Below are 18,176 nucleotides of genomic sequence, written 5' to 3'. Positions count from 1 at the left end.
ATTTTAGAGACCGGGTTTTGCTCTGTCACCCGGGTTGGAGTGCAGTGGCGGGATGATAGCTCACTGCAACCTCAAACTCCTGGGCTCAAGTGGTCCTCTTGCCTCAAACCATCACCCCCAGCCCCAGTAGCTGGGACTGCAGGCACGCACCATCATGCCCAGCTAATTTTAAAAATATTTTTGTAGAGACAGGATCCTCCTATGTTACCCAGGCTGATCTCGAATTCTTGGGCTCAAGTGATCCTCCTGCCTCAGCCTCCCAACGTGCTGGGATTATAGGTGTGAACCACCATCACCATGCCTAGCAGTGGTAGAATTTTGAATGGTTTTATTTCTCTTTATACTCATCTCTACTTTCAAATTATTCTATAATATATGTTTTTTACACAGCAAAGAAATTCTGGTTCTTGTGACCAATGACTGAAGGACCAATCTTTCTTCCCTTGCTCCCTGTTCACCTGCTTTGGCCCCTCCTGCAAGAGTAGAGCTGATTCCTCCCGCCCATGACCCTGGGGGGCTCCTGGTGCCTTCTCCACTCACCAGCTCCTGCCTGTGTCCAGGCCTGCACCCATTTCACAGTGTGGGAACGTGGGAGAGGTGGTGAAGAAAGGATGCTGATGTTTTTCTTTTTCCCCTGGTGAGGGCAGCCTGCAATGGGATGGATGAAGAGGAAGAGAATCACTATGTCTCACAGCTCAGGGAAGTCTACAGCAGCTGTGACACCACAGGGACTGGATTTTTGGACCGTGAGGAACTGACCCAGCTCTGCCTTAAGCTTCACCTGGAGAAGCAGCTGCCCGCCCTCCTGCAAACTCTTCTTGGAAATGACCACTTCGCCAGGGTGGGTATTGGGCTCCATTCTTATAAAGAAAAGCACAGAGTTCTATAGTTGGCTATTATGGGTATTTGATAGATATCAGTTGAGTAAAGGTATTTGTCAAAGGAAAGTTATTAGGAAGTACAATAGTGTTTTTCCCTCTGTGGAAATCTTACACTGTAGAAAGAGTTTCCTTAACATTGCTTTTTTTAGCATAGTAACTTCCAGAGGTTTTTTGTTTTGTTTTGTTTTTCCGGAAGGATGTTGGAGCATTTTGTCCTGCGGGGTAGGATGGGGAGGAGGTTTGATATAGATGGGTGGTGTGTGGTGCACCACAGCCATACGGTTTGGATCTATGAGCAACGCATGCTGGTGACCATTCAGAGATAGCCTCAAAGTACCTTGAAGGCAGATTGACTTATGAAATGTCACAGCTTGAACTTTATCTAGCAGTTGGACACAACAATGGCAAAGGACTGTCACAAGAACAAAGGATATTCACACTCAGAGGTGTCCCATAATTTTATCTAGGCCGGATAGGAAATGTGAATTTGGGCCAGGTGTAGTGGCTCACACCTGTAATCCTAGCACTCTGGGAAGCTGAGGCAGGAGGATCCCTTGAGGCTAGGAGTTCGATACCAGCCTGAGCAAGAGCAAGACCCCATCTCTACCAAAGATAGAAAAAATTAGCCAGATGTGGATGCCTGTAGTCCCAGCTACTCAGAAGGCTGAGGCAGGAAGACTGCTTGAGCCCAGGAGTTTGAGGCTGCAGTGAGCCATGATTATGCCACCGCACTCTAGCCTGGGTGACAGAGCAAGACGTGGGCTCAAAAAAAGAAAAAAAAAAAAAAAAAGAAAGACAGTGTGAACTTGGAGAATTCTTTTCTCTCAGAAGTTTAAAGTTATCCAGATTGGTGATCTAGGTCCTAGACAACAACCTGCTTTCATGATCAAAACACTAAAAAGTATCTCCCCTCATTCCTACTTCCTAAATATACCCAGATGTTAAATATGTTAGTGCTAAAAACAGTGTCTGTTATCTTGGTCATCTTAACTTTGAAGGAAGAACATTTTTTCCACAGGACTCAATAAAACTATTTTCATTTTGAATGGAAAGAAAAGAATTCCAGCCAGTAAATTTTCCTAAACTGGCCCTTGGGCTAAAATAAATGGAGAAAAACAAAAAACACCCACTGCCAGCCTAGGAGAGAGTCCAGGTGAATCTGACCTCTTGTTATTAATACTTCCCTGAAGAAACCTGCTCTGCCCTGTGAGCAAGGTACTGTCACTCCCTCATGAAGAACTCTGCCTCAGTTAAACAGAACATGCCCTTTCTCTGTCTTTTTATTCTATTCTTGCCTTTTTTTTTTTAAAGGACTTAAGAAGCAAATGGGTTTTGGACAATGTTCTAGCCTCCCTTGATAGCACCTGGAATCATATTTGGGACCTAGATGAACAAAAGGCACGATTGTGAAAAATCAGCACTCTGGTTATTTAAGCAGTATAAATAGATGATCCAGTTTTCTTGATATTTTTTGACAGTTTGGAAAATTCAAAACTAAAAGAATAACTTTTGGTCCCAGATTCAGATTGCACACTCTGCTTATCAGATAAACCATATCATTCCAGCTTTCTTCACATTATGCTTTGTATGTGCAGGAATGGTACAAGATTTAGGAACATCAAATGATGAGGAAAAAATGATCAGTGTTTGAACATCAGCAAGGAAAAGAATCAGCTTGGGTTGCTTGAAATTTCTGACTTCAGTCATGGTACACACATCCTGAAAAGTGGTTCCTCTGAGATGGTATTTCTTCTAGAAAGCTGGAAGTTTCTCCTAACACATTTGTGGGGAAGGAAGTTAGAAGGAAAGATACAACAGGAGCCCGGCCTTTTCTGATTCACACTCCTCCTTGGCAGAGCTGCATGTGGGTCCATCTGTCGTCCTTCTGTTTGTCCTAAATCTGTTCCCTCTTACAGCCATGATTTTCTGTTCCCTAAAAGCAGGTCAGATGTTGAATAAATTAAGAAGCAGCTCTGTTTGTATTAGTACTCCTGAATCTGACCTGACATTACCCCTTCTTCTTTCTCTGTGACATTTTGAGAGTAGTGCCCTCACCAGCCGGCATCATGGGGATACCCAGCTTGTCTCTCCCACCCCTCACTTTGTCCTGTCTCCTCTGTGATAGTTAGTCACAGTGGGTGACTTCTCTGTTCAGACTGTTACTGCTCCTCTGCTTCCTCCTACAGACAGGGCAGACCTCACATGGCCCTTGTGTAGGTGGAACATCATGCAGAAGTCTTAGGGGAAGTAGGTGTTAAGCCAGAAATATCCATATGGTTGTCCCCATTTTCTACAACAAAAACCAAATAATGGAGATTTCAGAGAGTCTCAAAGAAAACCTAGATAAATCTTTTATTCAGAAGAATGAATTGGCTTTTCAATTCCAATACCATGTATCCAATTTCCTTGTAGTAACTAGTATATATGATGCTGCATAGATGTTAGTCATTGATACAGAAATCCAATGTAAAAATAAAGCAATATTACAGTGTTTGAATTAACAAGGTAATTTTTTTGATGCTTGCTTTTAATTCCTATTTTCTGTTAAAGAAACATTGTCAAGGTTTGCTTTCAAAGCCAGAAAGTTAATATGGCCTAAAATTCTTGTGACTTTTATGAAAAATTTCCATACCTATTTTATGTCATCTTGGTTTTTTTGTTTGTTTGTTTGTTTGACTTTTTAAACCAGTGGTGAGGATTTTAAACCTCGAGTATTTTAAATTTGGGCAGAGAAAGAATTCTTCTGTCAATAAAATGATTCTTAACATAGTGTTATTGAAAATACAGGCTGGGCGTGGTAGCTCACATATGTAATCCTAGCACTTTGGGAGGCTAAGGTGGGAGGATCCCCTGAGGCCAGGAATTCGAGACCAACCTGAGTAAGAGCGAGATCTCGTCTCTACAAAAAATTTAAAAATTAGCCAAATGTGGTGGATGCGCCTGTAGTCCCAGGCACTTCGGAAGCTGAGGGAGTGGGATTGCTTGAGCCCAAGAGTTTGAGGGTGCAGTGAGCTACAATGATGCCACTGCACTCTACTTCAGGCAAGAGAGCAAGACCCTGTCTCAAAAAAAAAAAAAATCCTGAAGGGTTAGACCTATAGGGCAAAGATGAACTGCATGTAAGTTAGCCATTATACTACTCTGTGGTCTGGTCTCATGCCCCCTCAGTATTCTAGATAACATCAAGCTTTGCACTTAGATTAAGGTGGTCCTGCTTGGATAGTGCCCTCAGGCACTTGGCAGAAGCAAACAAATGTCCAATCTTGATGAAAGTGCCATCATCCCAGATATGAAATTATTCCTAAATAATAGCCAAAGACAATGGCCAGCATATATTCAAGTATAACTAGGCACACAACAAGGCAGGATGAGTAAGAACCAGTAGAAACAGCAGGCCACAGAAGCGGACCCACAAAGATGTGAGATATTGGAATTATTGGGCACAAAATATAAAACAACTAACAAAACTATGGTTACTATGTTAGGAGAGATTTTTTTTTTTTAACTCAAAAATATCTACAGGAAACAGGGAACTCTAAAAAGTGATATGTGAAATCTGAACAACAAAGCAAATAAAACTTCTAGAATGGAAAAGTATGATAAGCAAAATTAAAAACTAAATGGAAGCATTCACCAGCAGATTAGACACAGCTGAGGAGAGAGCATTCATTAATTGGGATCATCCAGAATGCAGCATGAAGATATAAAAAGAAGCAGTAGTAACGATGGAGCCAGAATGCCCAGCATCCCTTTCACTGGAGTCCTACAAGGAAAGGAGTGAGTGAGGAGGGGCATTATGTGAAGAGATAATAGCTAAAAAGTTAACAGATGAATCGTACTTCCTGGGCTTCTAAAAGCCCATGAATTCCAAGCAGGATTAATAAAAAGAAATCCACACCTGGCCATATTATTGTGAAAGTGAAGGAAAACAAAGACAGAACATCTTAAAAGCAGCAAGCGATGGGTACAGAGGATCTTTTTGTATTTTTCTTACAACTGCATATGAATCTGTAATTATCTCAAAATGTAAAGTTTAATATTTTTAAAAAGCCAGAGAAAAGATATATTGACATATCCTAAGAGTGAGCCATAGTTAGATTGGCAACTGCCTTCTCCAATGCAGCACTGGAAGCTGGGAAACAGTGGAAAGATATCTTCAATGTGCTAGGAGGAAATAACTGCCAACCTGAATTTCATACTCAGGAAAAATATCCTTCAAGAATAAAGGTGGACGAATACATCTGTGAGAAGGAGAGTTCTGCTCAGCAATGAAAGGATATACAAGCAAACACATCTAATAAATATCTGTTGAGTACCTACTGTTTGCCAGCAGTGAGCTCACATTTTATTCACATATATAATCTAATGTCAGGTAGTGGTTCACGTAAGCCCCAGGCAGAGGTGTCTGCAAACAAACAGCAGCATTTTGCACTCAATGGCAGCAACAGAGATATGCTCATACACCCTCTTGGTCAGATTTGGGAAGCATGCTCAGACCTAATGGCCCCAAACTTGCTTCTCTAACACTTACTGGTGATATATTTACCTACGTAATAGCCTTTCTGTTAACTTGTTTCTATAGACTTTAAGTCAAACCGAGAGAAAAGAGCACATATCAAAGTGTACAGCTCAATGAATATTCCAAACTGAGCACACCTGTGTAACCATCACTGTAAATCCTGCCTCATGTCCCTTTTTGGTTCCTCTACCACCAAAATGTTAACTACTGTCCTAACATTAGCACCACAGGTTTGTTTTGCTTGTTTCTGAACTTTATATAAATGGAAATATGCAGTATATACTAAGTACGTACTCTCTGCCTTCTTTTACTCAATATTTTGTCTCTGACATTCATTCATGTTGTTGTATCTATCAGTGGTTTGTTCTTTTTCCATTTTCATTCATGTCATTGTATGACTATACCTATATCACAATTTGTCCATTCTGTTTAAATGGACATCAGTCATTTCTACTATTCTAAAAGGATAAATTATAAGGTATAAATTATTTTTATGCTAAAAATGCATAAAGGTGAAATACAATCATCTCAGACACACTAGAAGAGTTTGGCAACAGCATAATTAAGAAACATGAAATTCTAAAGGATATACAGTTGACCCTTGATGAGCATGCTTTGAATGTGCAGTTCCACTTATACATGGCTTCTTTTCAACCAAATACAGTATTCTAAGGGTGAAAAACCTGCATATATGGAGGGTTGACTTTGTATAGGTGAGTTTTGCAGGGCTGACTTGTAGCAGTTGATTATTCGTCGATTTGATTATAAGAGGGGGGTCATGGAAACAATCCCCCAAGTATATGGAGGGATAACTGTACTTTAAATAGATGGAAAATTATTCCAGATGGAGGGTCAGAAATGCAAGAAGAAATGAAAAGTGGTAAATATGTGGATAATTCTAAATGAATGTTAACAATATAAAAAAAAATACTTTGTGAGGGTTTAAAATATATAGAATTAAAATATTTGATAACAAAGGCATTCAGGAGTATGGTGAGTAGAGTTAAACTATCATACAAGCTTAGTATTTTCATAGTAGAAGATAAAAGCATTGATTAATAGTGTATTTTGGTAAACTAAGAATGCATGCTCTTTTTATTATTTTTTATTTCAGCATATTACGGTGGTATAGATATTTAGGTTTACATATATTGCTTTTGCCCTGCCTGAGTCAGAGCTATAAGCATGTCCATGCCCCAGATAGTGCAAACCGCACCCATTAGGTGTGAATATACTCACTCCCCTTTCCCCCTCCCACCTGCCTGACACCCAATGAATGTTACTACTGTATGTACACATAAATGTTGATCAATTAATAACAATGTGATGGTGAATACATGTGGTGGTTGTTTTTCCATTGTTGTGATACTTCACTTAGGAGAATGGGCTTTACCTCTAGCCAGGATAATGGAAGTTAATTCACCATTGTTTTTTGTGGCTGAGTAGAACTACATGGTATACATATACCACATTTTATTAATCCACTCATGTATTGATGGGTTCTTGGGTTGTTTCTACATCTTTGCAATTGTGAATTGTACTTCCATAAACATTTGAGTGCAGATGTCTTTTTTATAGAATGTCTTTTTTTTCCCTTTGGGTAGATGCCCAATAATGGGATTGCTGGATCGATCATATGGTAGTTCTTTTACCTCTTTGAGGTGTCTCCATACTACTTTCCATAGAGGTTGTACTAGTTTGCATGCCCACCAGCATTGTATGAGTGTTCCTATCTCTCCACATCCATGCCAGTATTTGTCATCTTGGTTTTGTTTGGCTTTTTAAATGAGTGGTGTTTGGGGATGTTTTGATAAAAGTCATTCTCACTCAGGTTAAGTGATATCTCATTGTGGTTTTGATTTGCATTTCCCTGATGATTAGAGACGTTGAGCATTTTTTTCCATATGTTTGTTGGCCGTTAGTCTGTCTTCTTCTGAAAAGTTTCTGTTCATGTCCTTTGCCCATTTTTTAATGTTTGATTTTTTCTTGCTGATTTTCCTGACTTCTATATAGATTCTAGTTATCAGCCCTTTATCAGATGTGTAGCATGTGAATATTTTCTCCCATTCTGTATGTTGTCTGCTCTTGTGATAGTTTCTTTGGCTGTGCAGAAGCTTTTTAATTCTATCAGGTCCATTTAATTATTTTTGTTGTTGCTGTGATTGCCTTTGCGGTCATCTTCATAAATTCTTTGCCTAGGCTGATGTCTATGAGAGTTTGTCCAACATTTTCTTCTAGAATTCTTATCGTTTCATGCCTTAGGTTTAAGTCTGTTATCCATTGTGAGCTGATTTTTGTGAGAGGTGAGAGGTGCAGATGCTGTTTCAGTCTTCTACATGTGGCTATCCAATTTTCCCATTTATGAATAAGGGTTCTTTTCCCAAGTGCATGTTTTTGTTTGCTTTGTCAAAGATCAGATGGCTATATGAGGATGGTTTTATATCTGGGTTCTCAGTTCTGTTCCATTGGTCTATGTCTCTGTTCTTGTGCCAGTACTATGCTGTTTTAGTTATTACAGCCGTATACCTTGAAGTCTGGTAAATTGATGCCTCCCAATTTTTTTTTTTTGCTTAAGATTGCTTTTGCTATACTGGGTCTTCTCTTATTCCATATGAAGCATAGAATTCTTTTATCTAAACCTGCGAAAAATGATGTTGGTATTTTAATAGAGATTGCATTGAATCTGTAGATCACTTTGGGTATTATAGACATTTTAATAATGTTGATTCTGCCAATCCATGAGAATGGTATGGTTTTCTACCTGTTTATGTTTTCTGCTATTTCCTTCCGCAGTGTTTTGTAGTTCTCCCTGTAGAGGTCTTTCACCTCCTTAGTTGAATATATTCCTAAGTATTTTATTTTCTTTGTTGCTATTGTGAAGGCTATTGAGTCTTTGATTTGGTTCTCAGTTTGACTGTTGGCGTATAGGAATGCTACTGATTTGTGCACATTGATTTTGTAACCTGAGACTTTGCTGAATTTGTTTATCAATTCCAGTAGTCTCATGGCAGAAACTTTGGGTTTTCTAGATAAAAGATCATATCATCAGCAAAGAGCAATAGTTTGACCTCTTCTACCCTCATTTGGATGCCCTTGATTTCCTTCTCTTGTCTGATTGCTCTGGCTAGGACTTCTAGCACTATGTTGCATAGAAGTAGTGGTAGAAGGCAACCTTGTCTGGTTCCAGTTCTAAGTGGGAATGCTTTCAGTTTTTCCCCTGTTCAGTATGATGTTTGCTGTGGGTTTGTCATATATGGCTTTTATCATTTTTAGGTAAGTTCCATCTGTGTCTATTTTGTTAAATGTTCTTATCATAAAAGGGTGCTGAATTTTGTGAATGCTTTTTCTGTGTCTATTGAGAGGATCATATGGTCTTTGTTTTTACTTCTAGTTGTGTGTTGAATTACATTTATAGATTTGCATATGTTGCACCATTCCTGGATTTCTGGGATGAAGCCCACTTGGATGTTATGGGTTATTTTTTTGATAAGCACCTGAGTTCAGTTTGCTAGGATTTTATTGAGAATTTTTACATCTATATTCTTAAGGGATATTGGTTTGTAGTTTTGTTGTTGTTGTTGTTGAGTCCTTTCCTGGTTTTGGTATCAGGGTGATGTTGGCTTCAAAAAACGTGTTGGGGAGAATTCCTTCCTTCTTGACATTGTGGAATAGTTTCTTCAGGATAGGCACCAGTTCTTCCTTTTAGGTCTGGTAAAATTTGGTTGTGAAACCATCTTGTCTGGGACTTTTTTTTTTTTTTAGGAAGGTTTTTTATTGCTGCTTTTTATTGGTACTTGATATTGGTCTGTTCAGGAATTCTACTTCTTCCTGACTGAACCTGGGGAGACTGTGTGTTTCTAAGAATTTGTCCATTTCCTTCATGTTTTCAAGTATATGTGCATAGAGATTTTTATAGTATTCATAGATGATATTTTGTATTTCCATGGTGTCAGTTGTTATTTCTCCTTTTTCATTCCTGATTGAGACTATTAGTGTCCTTTCTTTTCTGCTTCTGATTAATCTAGCAAAAGGTGTATCAATTTTGTTTATTTTTTCAATGAACCAACTTTTTGTTTTATTAATCTTCTATATAGTTGTTATCGATTTCATTTTGTTTTGCTCTGCTCTTCATTGTTTCTTTTCTTGTGCTGGGTTTGGGATTGATTTGCTCATCCTTTTCCAGTTCTTTGAGATGATTCATTAGATTGTTTATTTGTAATCTTTCTGTCTTTTGGATGTAGGCATTTATGGATATAAATTTTCCTCTCAGGACTGCTTTCACTGTGTCCCACAGATCTTGATAACTTTGATAACTATAGCTTCTAAATCAATTCTTTATGATTTAGTTCAAAGAATCTTTTAATTTTCATCTTATTTTCCCCCTTAACCCAGTAGGATGCATTTTTTAATTTTTAGGGTAAACAGTGAGAGAATGGAAATAGGCTGTATAGCTTCTAAATTAATAAAGAGAAAAATGAAATCCTAAAATAAAATCAGTAAATCCAAAGGGAGAACAGAAAAGATAAAAAGCAGGAAAGTCAAACTGAAAGCACAAAATAAATAGATTTAAATTCAAATATATCAGTAATTACATTGTATGTAAATACACTATATCTTTCAGCTAAAGTATAAAGATTGTCAGATTGGAAAAAATTTATGTACTGCTCCTAAGAGACACATCTAAAACATAAAGATATAAAAAATTGAAATTAAGGGTTTGATAAAAGGCCAGGTATGGTGGCTCATGCCTGTAATCCTAGCACTTTGTGAGACCAAGGCGGGAGGATTGCTTGAGGCCAGGAGTTCAAGACCAGCCTGAGCAACAGAGCGAGACCCTGTCTCTACAAAAAATTAAATTAAATTACCTGGGCGTGGTGGCACATAGTCCCAACTACTCCAAGCGCTGAGGCAGGGGGATCTCTTGAGGTCAGGAGATTGAGGTTGCAGTGAGCTAGCATGACGACACTGCACTCTAGCCCATGCAAGACAGTGACACTGTCTCAAAAACAAAACAAAACAAAACAAAAAACCCCAAAAGGAAGTTTGATAAAAAGATAACATAAATACAAACAAAAGAAAGCTAGGGCAGTTTTTTGATATAAGAGAAAATGGATTTTAAGTTGAAAAGAATTACTGAAGTAAAGAGGGTTAGCATTTTATAATGATATAAAACGTTCTGTTTACCAGAAGGGTATAAATGAACATTCTATGACCCAGCAGTCCTGTTCTTTGGTATGTACTGTAGAGATACCCCTAAGGACACATGTACAACAATGTTCAAAGCAGTTTTGTTTTTAATGACCAAACACTGGAAACCGTGGAAATACGGATCAACCAGAGAATGGATTAACTGTTGTACAGTTATTCAGTGCAACACTATACAGCAAAGAAAATGAATTATACCTATGCACAGCAACTTAGATGAATATTACAGAAGTAACAGTCAAAGAAGCGAGGACCAAAAGAATGTATCCAGATGATTCCATTTAGATCAAATTAAAATACATGCAAAACTAAGCCATTTTTTTAGGAATGCATGCAAATGAGGCATAGAAAAGCAAGGAAGGACTCCCGGACTGGCAGCGGGGAAAGTCACGATGCCACCTTTGACTCAGGAGAGGCAGTGGTGGGGGCTGCGGGCGGGGAACCCGGATGGAAGGAGGGCGGAGCCGGGGGGGGGGGTTGGAGAAAGGAAGGAGGGCGAGAACCCGGATGCTGATGGCATGGCGCCTGAGTTTTCCATCCCCTCGCTTGAGGCTGGGAGGAGGAAGAGGTGACCTAGAGGGGGGAAGTAGAAACCGGGCTTCCCCGTCCTGCCGGCTCTGCGCCAGCCCGGTAGACATTTGAAGCTGTTTGCCAAGCCGCTGTTGAAAATCGGCGTCAAAGCCCGTGTCTCAGTTTCCTTCAGGCCCGTCATCTCCCGGAGTTTGAGTGGAAGGATTCCCTCGGTGTCGCAGCTGCGCTTTACGTCTGTATGTCTCTATTTAGCAATTCTGAAACCAGGCCCTTCCCTTAAAAACAAAAAAAAAAACCTTGCATGGTGTTTTCAGTTTTTATGTTTGTGCCCTAGTTTCATCTAATGCGTTAGAAGGTGTTTCCATTTCCTTACGTGCCTTGAGCGCCCGCCACGTGGAACTGGTCAGGCCTCGGCCTTTGTAGACCTAAGCGAGGAGAGACGGCGGTAAACAAAACAGACGCCCGGGGGAATGTGAAACCGCAACCGTGGTAGCGCTACAGACAATTCCGCGGTGATAGGGAATGGGAACTAGGAAATTTGCCCTAGTTAAGGAGGTAGGGGAAGGCTTTCTGGAGCACGTGAGGATCTAGCTGAGCGCTTGGGCTAGCTGGCGTTAACCGAGGAAAGGACATTCCCTGTGAAAAGAGTAACATTTGGAAAGCCTTGAGTCAGGAGGGAGCTTTTCCTACGCAAATAACTGAGGCTGGAGAGACGAGGGGGCTGCCGAACCTTACCGGCTTTGTTAAGGAGTTTTGTTCTTGTCCTAAAAGCAATGGGATATCTTCAAAAGGGGACCAGATTTAAATTTCCCAGTCATTACTGTTGCTTGGAGGGGCTGATGCGGGGAGGCCAACCAGGAGGCTGCTACAGTAGTTCGTTCACAGTGTGGAAAGAATGTATTGTTTGTATTAATATTTATTGATCCATTCTTTGAACAAATTTCCAGCAGTTTTTCAGTTTTGAAAGGAGTAGTTTCAGACTCTCATTGAGGCATTCATTTATTTACCCTAAATTAGTACAGTTCATGTAACAGACATTAATGCCTGTTTACATTTAAATCTATTACATGATAGCTGAAATTTCCAGCTCTGATTAATTGGAACTCCTTTGAGTCAAAAAAAGAAAATAAAGAAGAAGGCAGGTAAGAGTACAGGCCACAGTGTGTAGAATCCCTTAGATTCTTAAGAAGACACAAGACATTGGTTTTGCATACCTAGAAAAATTGAGGTTCCTCTGTTTTCCTTCCACTAAGAATACTTGTACGTAAACATCCTCTGGGAAGGGAACATTAATTGACTCATTAAGTGAGTATTCTTAAACTTCTCTGAGTGAACAACAGAAAAAATAATTTTTTAAGTTGAGAAATAACATCAACCATAAAGCTCTAAAAATTGAAACAAAAGTTAGCTCTGATTTCTGCGCAAGACTACACCTGTTAGTGATCCAGACACAAAAAAGAATTCTGAAAGTGGGTCTCATTGATTTTTAAGTTAAATGTATTTTGGAGGCTGTTAAAAAAGATATAAATATGATTTTTGCTCCCAATCTAGTTGAGAAGAGTTGCTACTAACTGATTTAAATAGAGAAGTATATGAATTTTTAAAAAATCCTACCTTTAATGATGTTCAGTAATCTTTTACCTAAGCCATTATATCCCTATTTTGCATCTTTTCTTTTTTTAGTTCCCAAGAATAAGATATCCTATATCAGAGATCAAACAGTGTAGGTAATAGATTAATTAGTATTTTGATTATTTCAAAGTATTTTATGAGCTTTCCCCCGTTGTAATGTATTTAATATTAATTACTAGTCAAAGTAGATGCAGAAATTTTCCATCTGGAATATTTCTTTTTGAATTCATGTTGCTAAAATGATTTCCTTTGATAGGGTGCTGATTTTTTATGATTGTTTCACATAGTTAATCATCTAGAACAGACTATAAAAAAATATAGTTTTCAATCCTTAAGAGTAACCTGAATTAAACGCCAGATTCATGCTTTAATTTCCATTTGTAATCTGTCTTCAATAAAGAGTTAAGATAGTGGCAAAAAAAAAAAGAAAGGAAAGAAAAACAAGGAAGTTATTGCCATAACAGTCAGAGTAGGAGCCAGGAGATTTATGGGGAAGGGATTCCTGGTGGAGGGGACTTCTGGGGTGCTGGCAGTGTTCTATTTCTTTGGGGTGGGGGTAGCATAGATGTTGGGTTTTTGTTTAATATTTTATGGTCCTTAGATTAACCCTCTTTTCTGTGCTGTTTTATTTTCTAACTATGTTCTTTAATTTATAAAATTGTTAATAGTGTTTATTTGGTGGTGGGTTATGATCCACTTTTACTTTCCTTACTCTTCTATTTTAAAAAATTTTGAGTAAATATTTGAAAAGATGAAATGAACATTCTCATTCTAAAAGGCAACAGTAAGATGTTTCCAACTGAGAGAAAAACCAAAAGATTAACTTATTAAATGTATAATGTGTTGAGAGTAACATTGTCCTATCTTTGCTTAAATTTATCCAGGTTAACTTTGAGGAATTTAAGGAAGGTTTTGTGGCTGTGTTGTCATCAAATGCTGCTGTTGGCCCCTCAGAGGAAGAAAGTAGTACTGTGGAAAGAGGTAAGATGATTTCCTCCTGTCTACTTTAGTTTCTTTTCTTTATTTATTTGTTACCTTTTGGAGTATAATATTCTAATGGAAGAATCTAGCAGTTTTGAAAACTAAATTCTAACCCCACTTTCTTTCACTACCAAGCTGTGTGGACTTGGACAAAAACACTTGGGTATTTTCTTCTTTCGTTGCCGTATTTATAAAATAGCGTTATAACAACACGTGCTATGCCTACCGCGTGGGGTTGCTGATGAGATCAAGTGAGCGAGTGGCTGTGGAGGAGAGGAAGATTCTGAGACTTCCCAGTGCAGCGCCAATGTCAGGGGTGCCCCCCCAGGCCCCCGGGGTCTGCAGAGCAGGCTGGCCAGCCACCAGGACAAGCTAGTTTGTAGCAGACAATGCTGCGATGCTGTTGCATTGTGCTAATCGGAATCCTGTCGTAGAAATGGGGATGGTGGGACAAGAGATAGCATTAGTAAGTGGAAGTGGCCTCCTGGGGAAAGCCGCCTGGCCTGAGTTCCGAGCACATGGTGCAGGGAGCGCGGAGGCCTGCGCAGGGGTGCAGCCAGGACCGTGGTGGCAGTGCGCCTTGTTTACGGCCGCGCCCGGCCTGTAGGACCCCACGTGGGGACAGTGTGTGCAGTGCCCGGCGCCACCCTGTCTGTGTTGTCGATCAGCGTGCTGAAGGGGGCCGCTACCGCGGTGACCCTGGTCAGGAGGGGCCGCCTGGGGCCGGGTAACGGGATCCTGGGGCTGGGGCCAAGGAGGGGAAGGTGGAAAGTGACATGGGCTCACACGGAGCTCTTCTGTGTGCTGGGCATTGAGCTTCACCTGTTTTTTGGAGATTCCATTTAGTACTCATGGAAATCCTGTGGCATTAATTATCATACCCGTTATTCAGATGAGGAAACAGGCCCCAGGTGAGAAGACATTTCTCTGCGATCCCACAGTTAGTATGTGGTGGCCTGCATTTGAGTCCCGGTTTTGCAACTTGAAGCCCTGGGCCCCTGTGTGCAGCGCCGCCGCCCCACCCCGCTGGGTTGCTGGGTTCTGGTGGTCGGCTGGGCCCCTCCCCACCTCCTCTCCCGCTGTGGAGACACAGGGCACAGCAGGTAGAGCCCTGGAGTAGGAGGAGAGGACCTGGAGTCAGAGCCAACCAGGGCCAACAGCCATTTGCATGACCTTGGGTGAGTTGCCAGTTGCTGTCTCTCAGTTTCCTTATTTAAGATGTGAAGGGGACCACTTGCACAGGAGCTTGCAATGTGATCAAGTTTAAACAAAGTGCCTTAAGAAGGTGACAGTCTGGCCCCACTGATGTCATGTGTTTCTCGGTCCATGTTAGGGAAAACAGAAAATCCTTCCCCTAAGCACAAGGTGCTTCTAAGCTTAAAATTGTCTGAATCTGTGGGGCACATTCTCAGTTTTTCCAAAGAAACAGGAAGCTACTTTTTCTCACCAATTCCAGTTTGGTTTTTTTTCTTTTGTTTCAGATTAGCTTTGTTTCAAAGCTTTCCTCAACTCAATGGTTGTGTATGCCGCCTGAGCCAAGTTCCCTCCTGGGGGCTAGGGGTCCCTATCCACCCTGAAGGGCTGTGTGGGTGCTGGTGGAAGAGTTGGAGCAAGCCCTGCTGGTGCCCCCCAGGACTCTTAGTTTCATTTCTCCAGCTCCTGGCCCCGACTTAGTGGTCCTGGCCCTCCCTGGTCCCTGGGGAGGGCCCCTGCCTCCCAGTCCCAGTGCCTTCCTCTCTCTCTCCTTGGGCCCCTTCTATCTGCAGTGCTCCAGGGCTCTGCCCTCAGGGCCCTACTGCCTGCTTTGCTCCAGTTCTGACCATACTTTCCTCCTGATTTCTCACCTGTTTGCTGGCTCTACCCCCACTTCCCATGTCAACTAGAACCGTGCGCTTCTGTGAGTTGTTCCTTGACGTGACCATGTGCCCTGGATTTTGAACAACAGCCTTGCTCCCCTGTCTTTCTCTTCCTTTTGTTAAAGGCCATTATTGAACATATAACTGAATGCATTTTAATGTGGAACTTTGTTACACTTTTCCTATAATTAATACATCAAGAAGGCACACCAGCTGTGCTGCGTTCTGGTTGGAAGGAGTGCTGTCCAATGGGCCCTTGTGGGGTGTTGGGCACTGTTGACTGTGCACCTTGTGTGCCCTTTAGTGTGTGGCTTAGGGGCCTGGCTGCACTCACGCTGAGCAGATGCTTGGCCCAGGTGACTCACGATATTCCCCACTGAAGAGGAAGAGACCTCACAATTCTGTGGAACTGGGAAGCTGCCCTGTTTATTCTGCCCTCGCCCATTTCTGCTCCACTCTTGTTTCTGTCCCGATGTGCCACGTGAACACTCTCTTCTAGGGCAGCATTTCTCTTGGATGGAGGGAGGTGGGACACTGCTGGGCTGCCTTTTGTGAGCATTGGGGAATATTATGAAAAAGGATGTGTTTTTCTGGGTGGCTCAGTATTCTAAGGGAAGTGCTGAATGGTCACTTGAGCAAGCACCCTTTCGGCAACTGGGTATTGAGAGTCTTTGTCCGTGTTGGTAGCTGCCCTTCTGGGCACTGGCACATTTTTTCTCATGTTCCCCTATTTTCTGTCTGCTGACATGGAAGCATTTTCCTCCTTGTCAACACTCCCCACAAACTCTGTCTCTTCTGGTGAGCATTTGGTGGGTCAAGCCCTCTTGATGCCTGTTGTCCTGGGTAATTGTTAATAGGGTCCACAATGACTCCAAGAGTGTCCCAGTGGGGTGAGAAATTAAGAGTCACCCTGAATATTGTCAGCTGCCTTAAATGTCCCACTGTCACCTCCCATTCAGCATGTCCTGAGTGGGACTCACTATCTTCCTCCCTGAACCTCGTCCTTTGTCCCCAGTTTCCATCTCCTTCTCTGTTGTAGTCAGCTGGGCTTGACCCACCCTCCTCCTCTGCTTGTCCCAAGGCTGTGGACCGGCTGTGTGAGGTGCAGAGGAAAGAAATAAGGTGGTGCTTGGTCCTGGGGAGCGTGACTTCTGCTGGGCTGAGGTCCAACACTTCTGCAAGGAAACATACCTCAGTTTCCCTGGTGGGGCCTTATCCCTTCTCTCCAACTGGCTGCATGCTGTGCCTCCTCCCTCTGAGCCCCACGGCCTATCGTGGCTGCTGCATATGCTGCCCTGTCCAGTCTCTCTCTGCCTTGCCCACATGGCACACCTTATTAGGCTTTGGCACAGGTCAGTGTTGGTTTCTTCTGTGCCTGAGACGTCCCAGCTGTTATGTGGAGACGTGGAAAAGTAAAGTGGGAAGAAGAAAGTGCAAGGAATTGTAAGTTGGGATTCTCATTGATTCTAAAACTAAAATCCACACCAGCCTCTGCCCCAGACTGTTAGACCTGCCGTGGGGTTTCCTGGCTGTGTCTCTGGCCATGCCTGTCCCCACTGCACCAGCCCTGTCAGGATGGGGTTTTAAGGTGAGTAGTCGTGGGAAGTGATCATCAGGTTTCTAGAGCTGTATGTTCTTGGATTATTGGAGGATATTTTTTCATTTGCATAAAAAGCTAGATTTTGTATTAGTCTTTGGTTACATAAAGAAAAGAAAAATGTGCTTGAAAAAGTATAAATAGCACATGGCGTTTATACAAGTTCCTGTCTCTCTGCCCTGGCGTTTTTAGTCTCCCAACCCAGGTAATGAGATAGCCCTTGTTAACTCTTTCTTGTGTTCTTCTAGACATTTCTGTGAGTATAACAGTGTGCATCTGGGAATTGCTGTACCTTCTTAGAGGGCATCCATCAGGCTTGTATGAGCCCAGAACTGTTGTAAAAGACTCCCCCACCAAATCTCTCATTTTTTTTTCAGCTGCCTCCCGTGCTGTCCCGCCAAAATATATGAGGGGCTCTAAGTGGTATGGCCGTCGGAGCCAGCCTGAGCTGTGTGATGCTGCCACCAAAGTCAGATATGTACCAGAACAGCAAACCAAGGCCAACCTGAAAAGCCAGCTCCGGCGTTCTGCGTCTCTGGAAAGTGTAGAGGTGGGCCGTGCCCTGCCTGCCCACTGCAGATTGCTTGGTGTTGGGGAAATGGCATCTCTCTTCATCTCTGTTTATAACATGTGATCACAAGAGGATGTGGAGAGGACGGTGGCAGTCCAAGACATCTTCAGTCTCCAGAAGCATGGGTCACATTGAGGAATTTGATTTAAATTGTCTTGAGTCTGATTGTCTTCACAGTAATCCCGGCCACAGGGCTCTTTCCTTTAGACTTGGGCAGCAGAGACTTTGTGTGTAAATTCTTTGTTCTCACTCTCCCTACTCACCACCACCACCTTCCCCATCACTGGAAGAAGGTGATGTTTATGGCTGCCTAGGAGTGAATTGTTAATGTGAAGATAGAAAAGGGAGGATGCCATTTTGGTGCAACCTCCCTGTCAGGAATGTGGGTGCATCAAGCCACAGT

General features: G+C 41.7%; 1 protein-coding gene across 5 annotated transcripts in view; it reads left to right on the top strand.

Annotated features, from left to right (window-relative positions):
* The window catches only part of NINL (ninein like), a 122,365-nt gene that overhangs the window by 45,757 nt on the left and 58,432 nt on the right, over positions 1–18,176 (top strand). For all 5 annotated transcript variants that reach the window (XM_045528847.1, XM_045528850.1, XM_045528849.1 and 2 more), the window contains exons 2-4: positions 648–841; positions 13,653–13,749; positions 17,580–17,752. In XM_045528847.1, the coding sequence (XP_045384803.1) occupies positions 659–841; positions 13,653–13,749; positions 17,580–17,752 (453 nt within the window). In that variant the 5' untranslated portion in view covers positions 648–658. The remainder of the gene's footprint in view (positions 1–647; positions 842–13,652; positions 13,750–17,579; positions 17,753–18,176) is intronic.

This window comes from Lemur catta, chromosome 17 (assembly GCF_020740605.2).
Source record: "Lemur catta isolate mLemCat1 chromosome 17, mLemCat1.pri, whole genome shotgun sequence".
Taxonomy (NCBI): domain Eukaryota; kingdom Metazoa; phylum Chordata; class Mammalia; order Primates; family Lemuridae; genus Lemur; species Lemur catta.
This window is presented reverse-complemented; position numbering and strand designations above follow the sequence as displayed.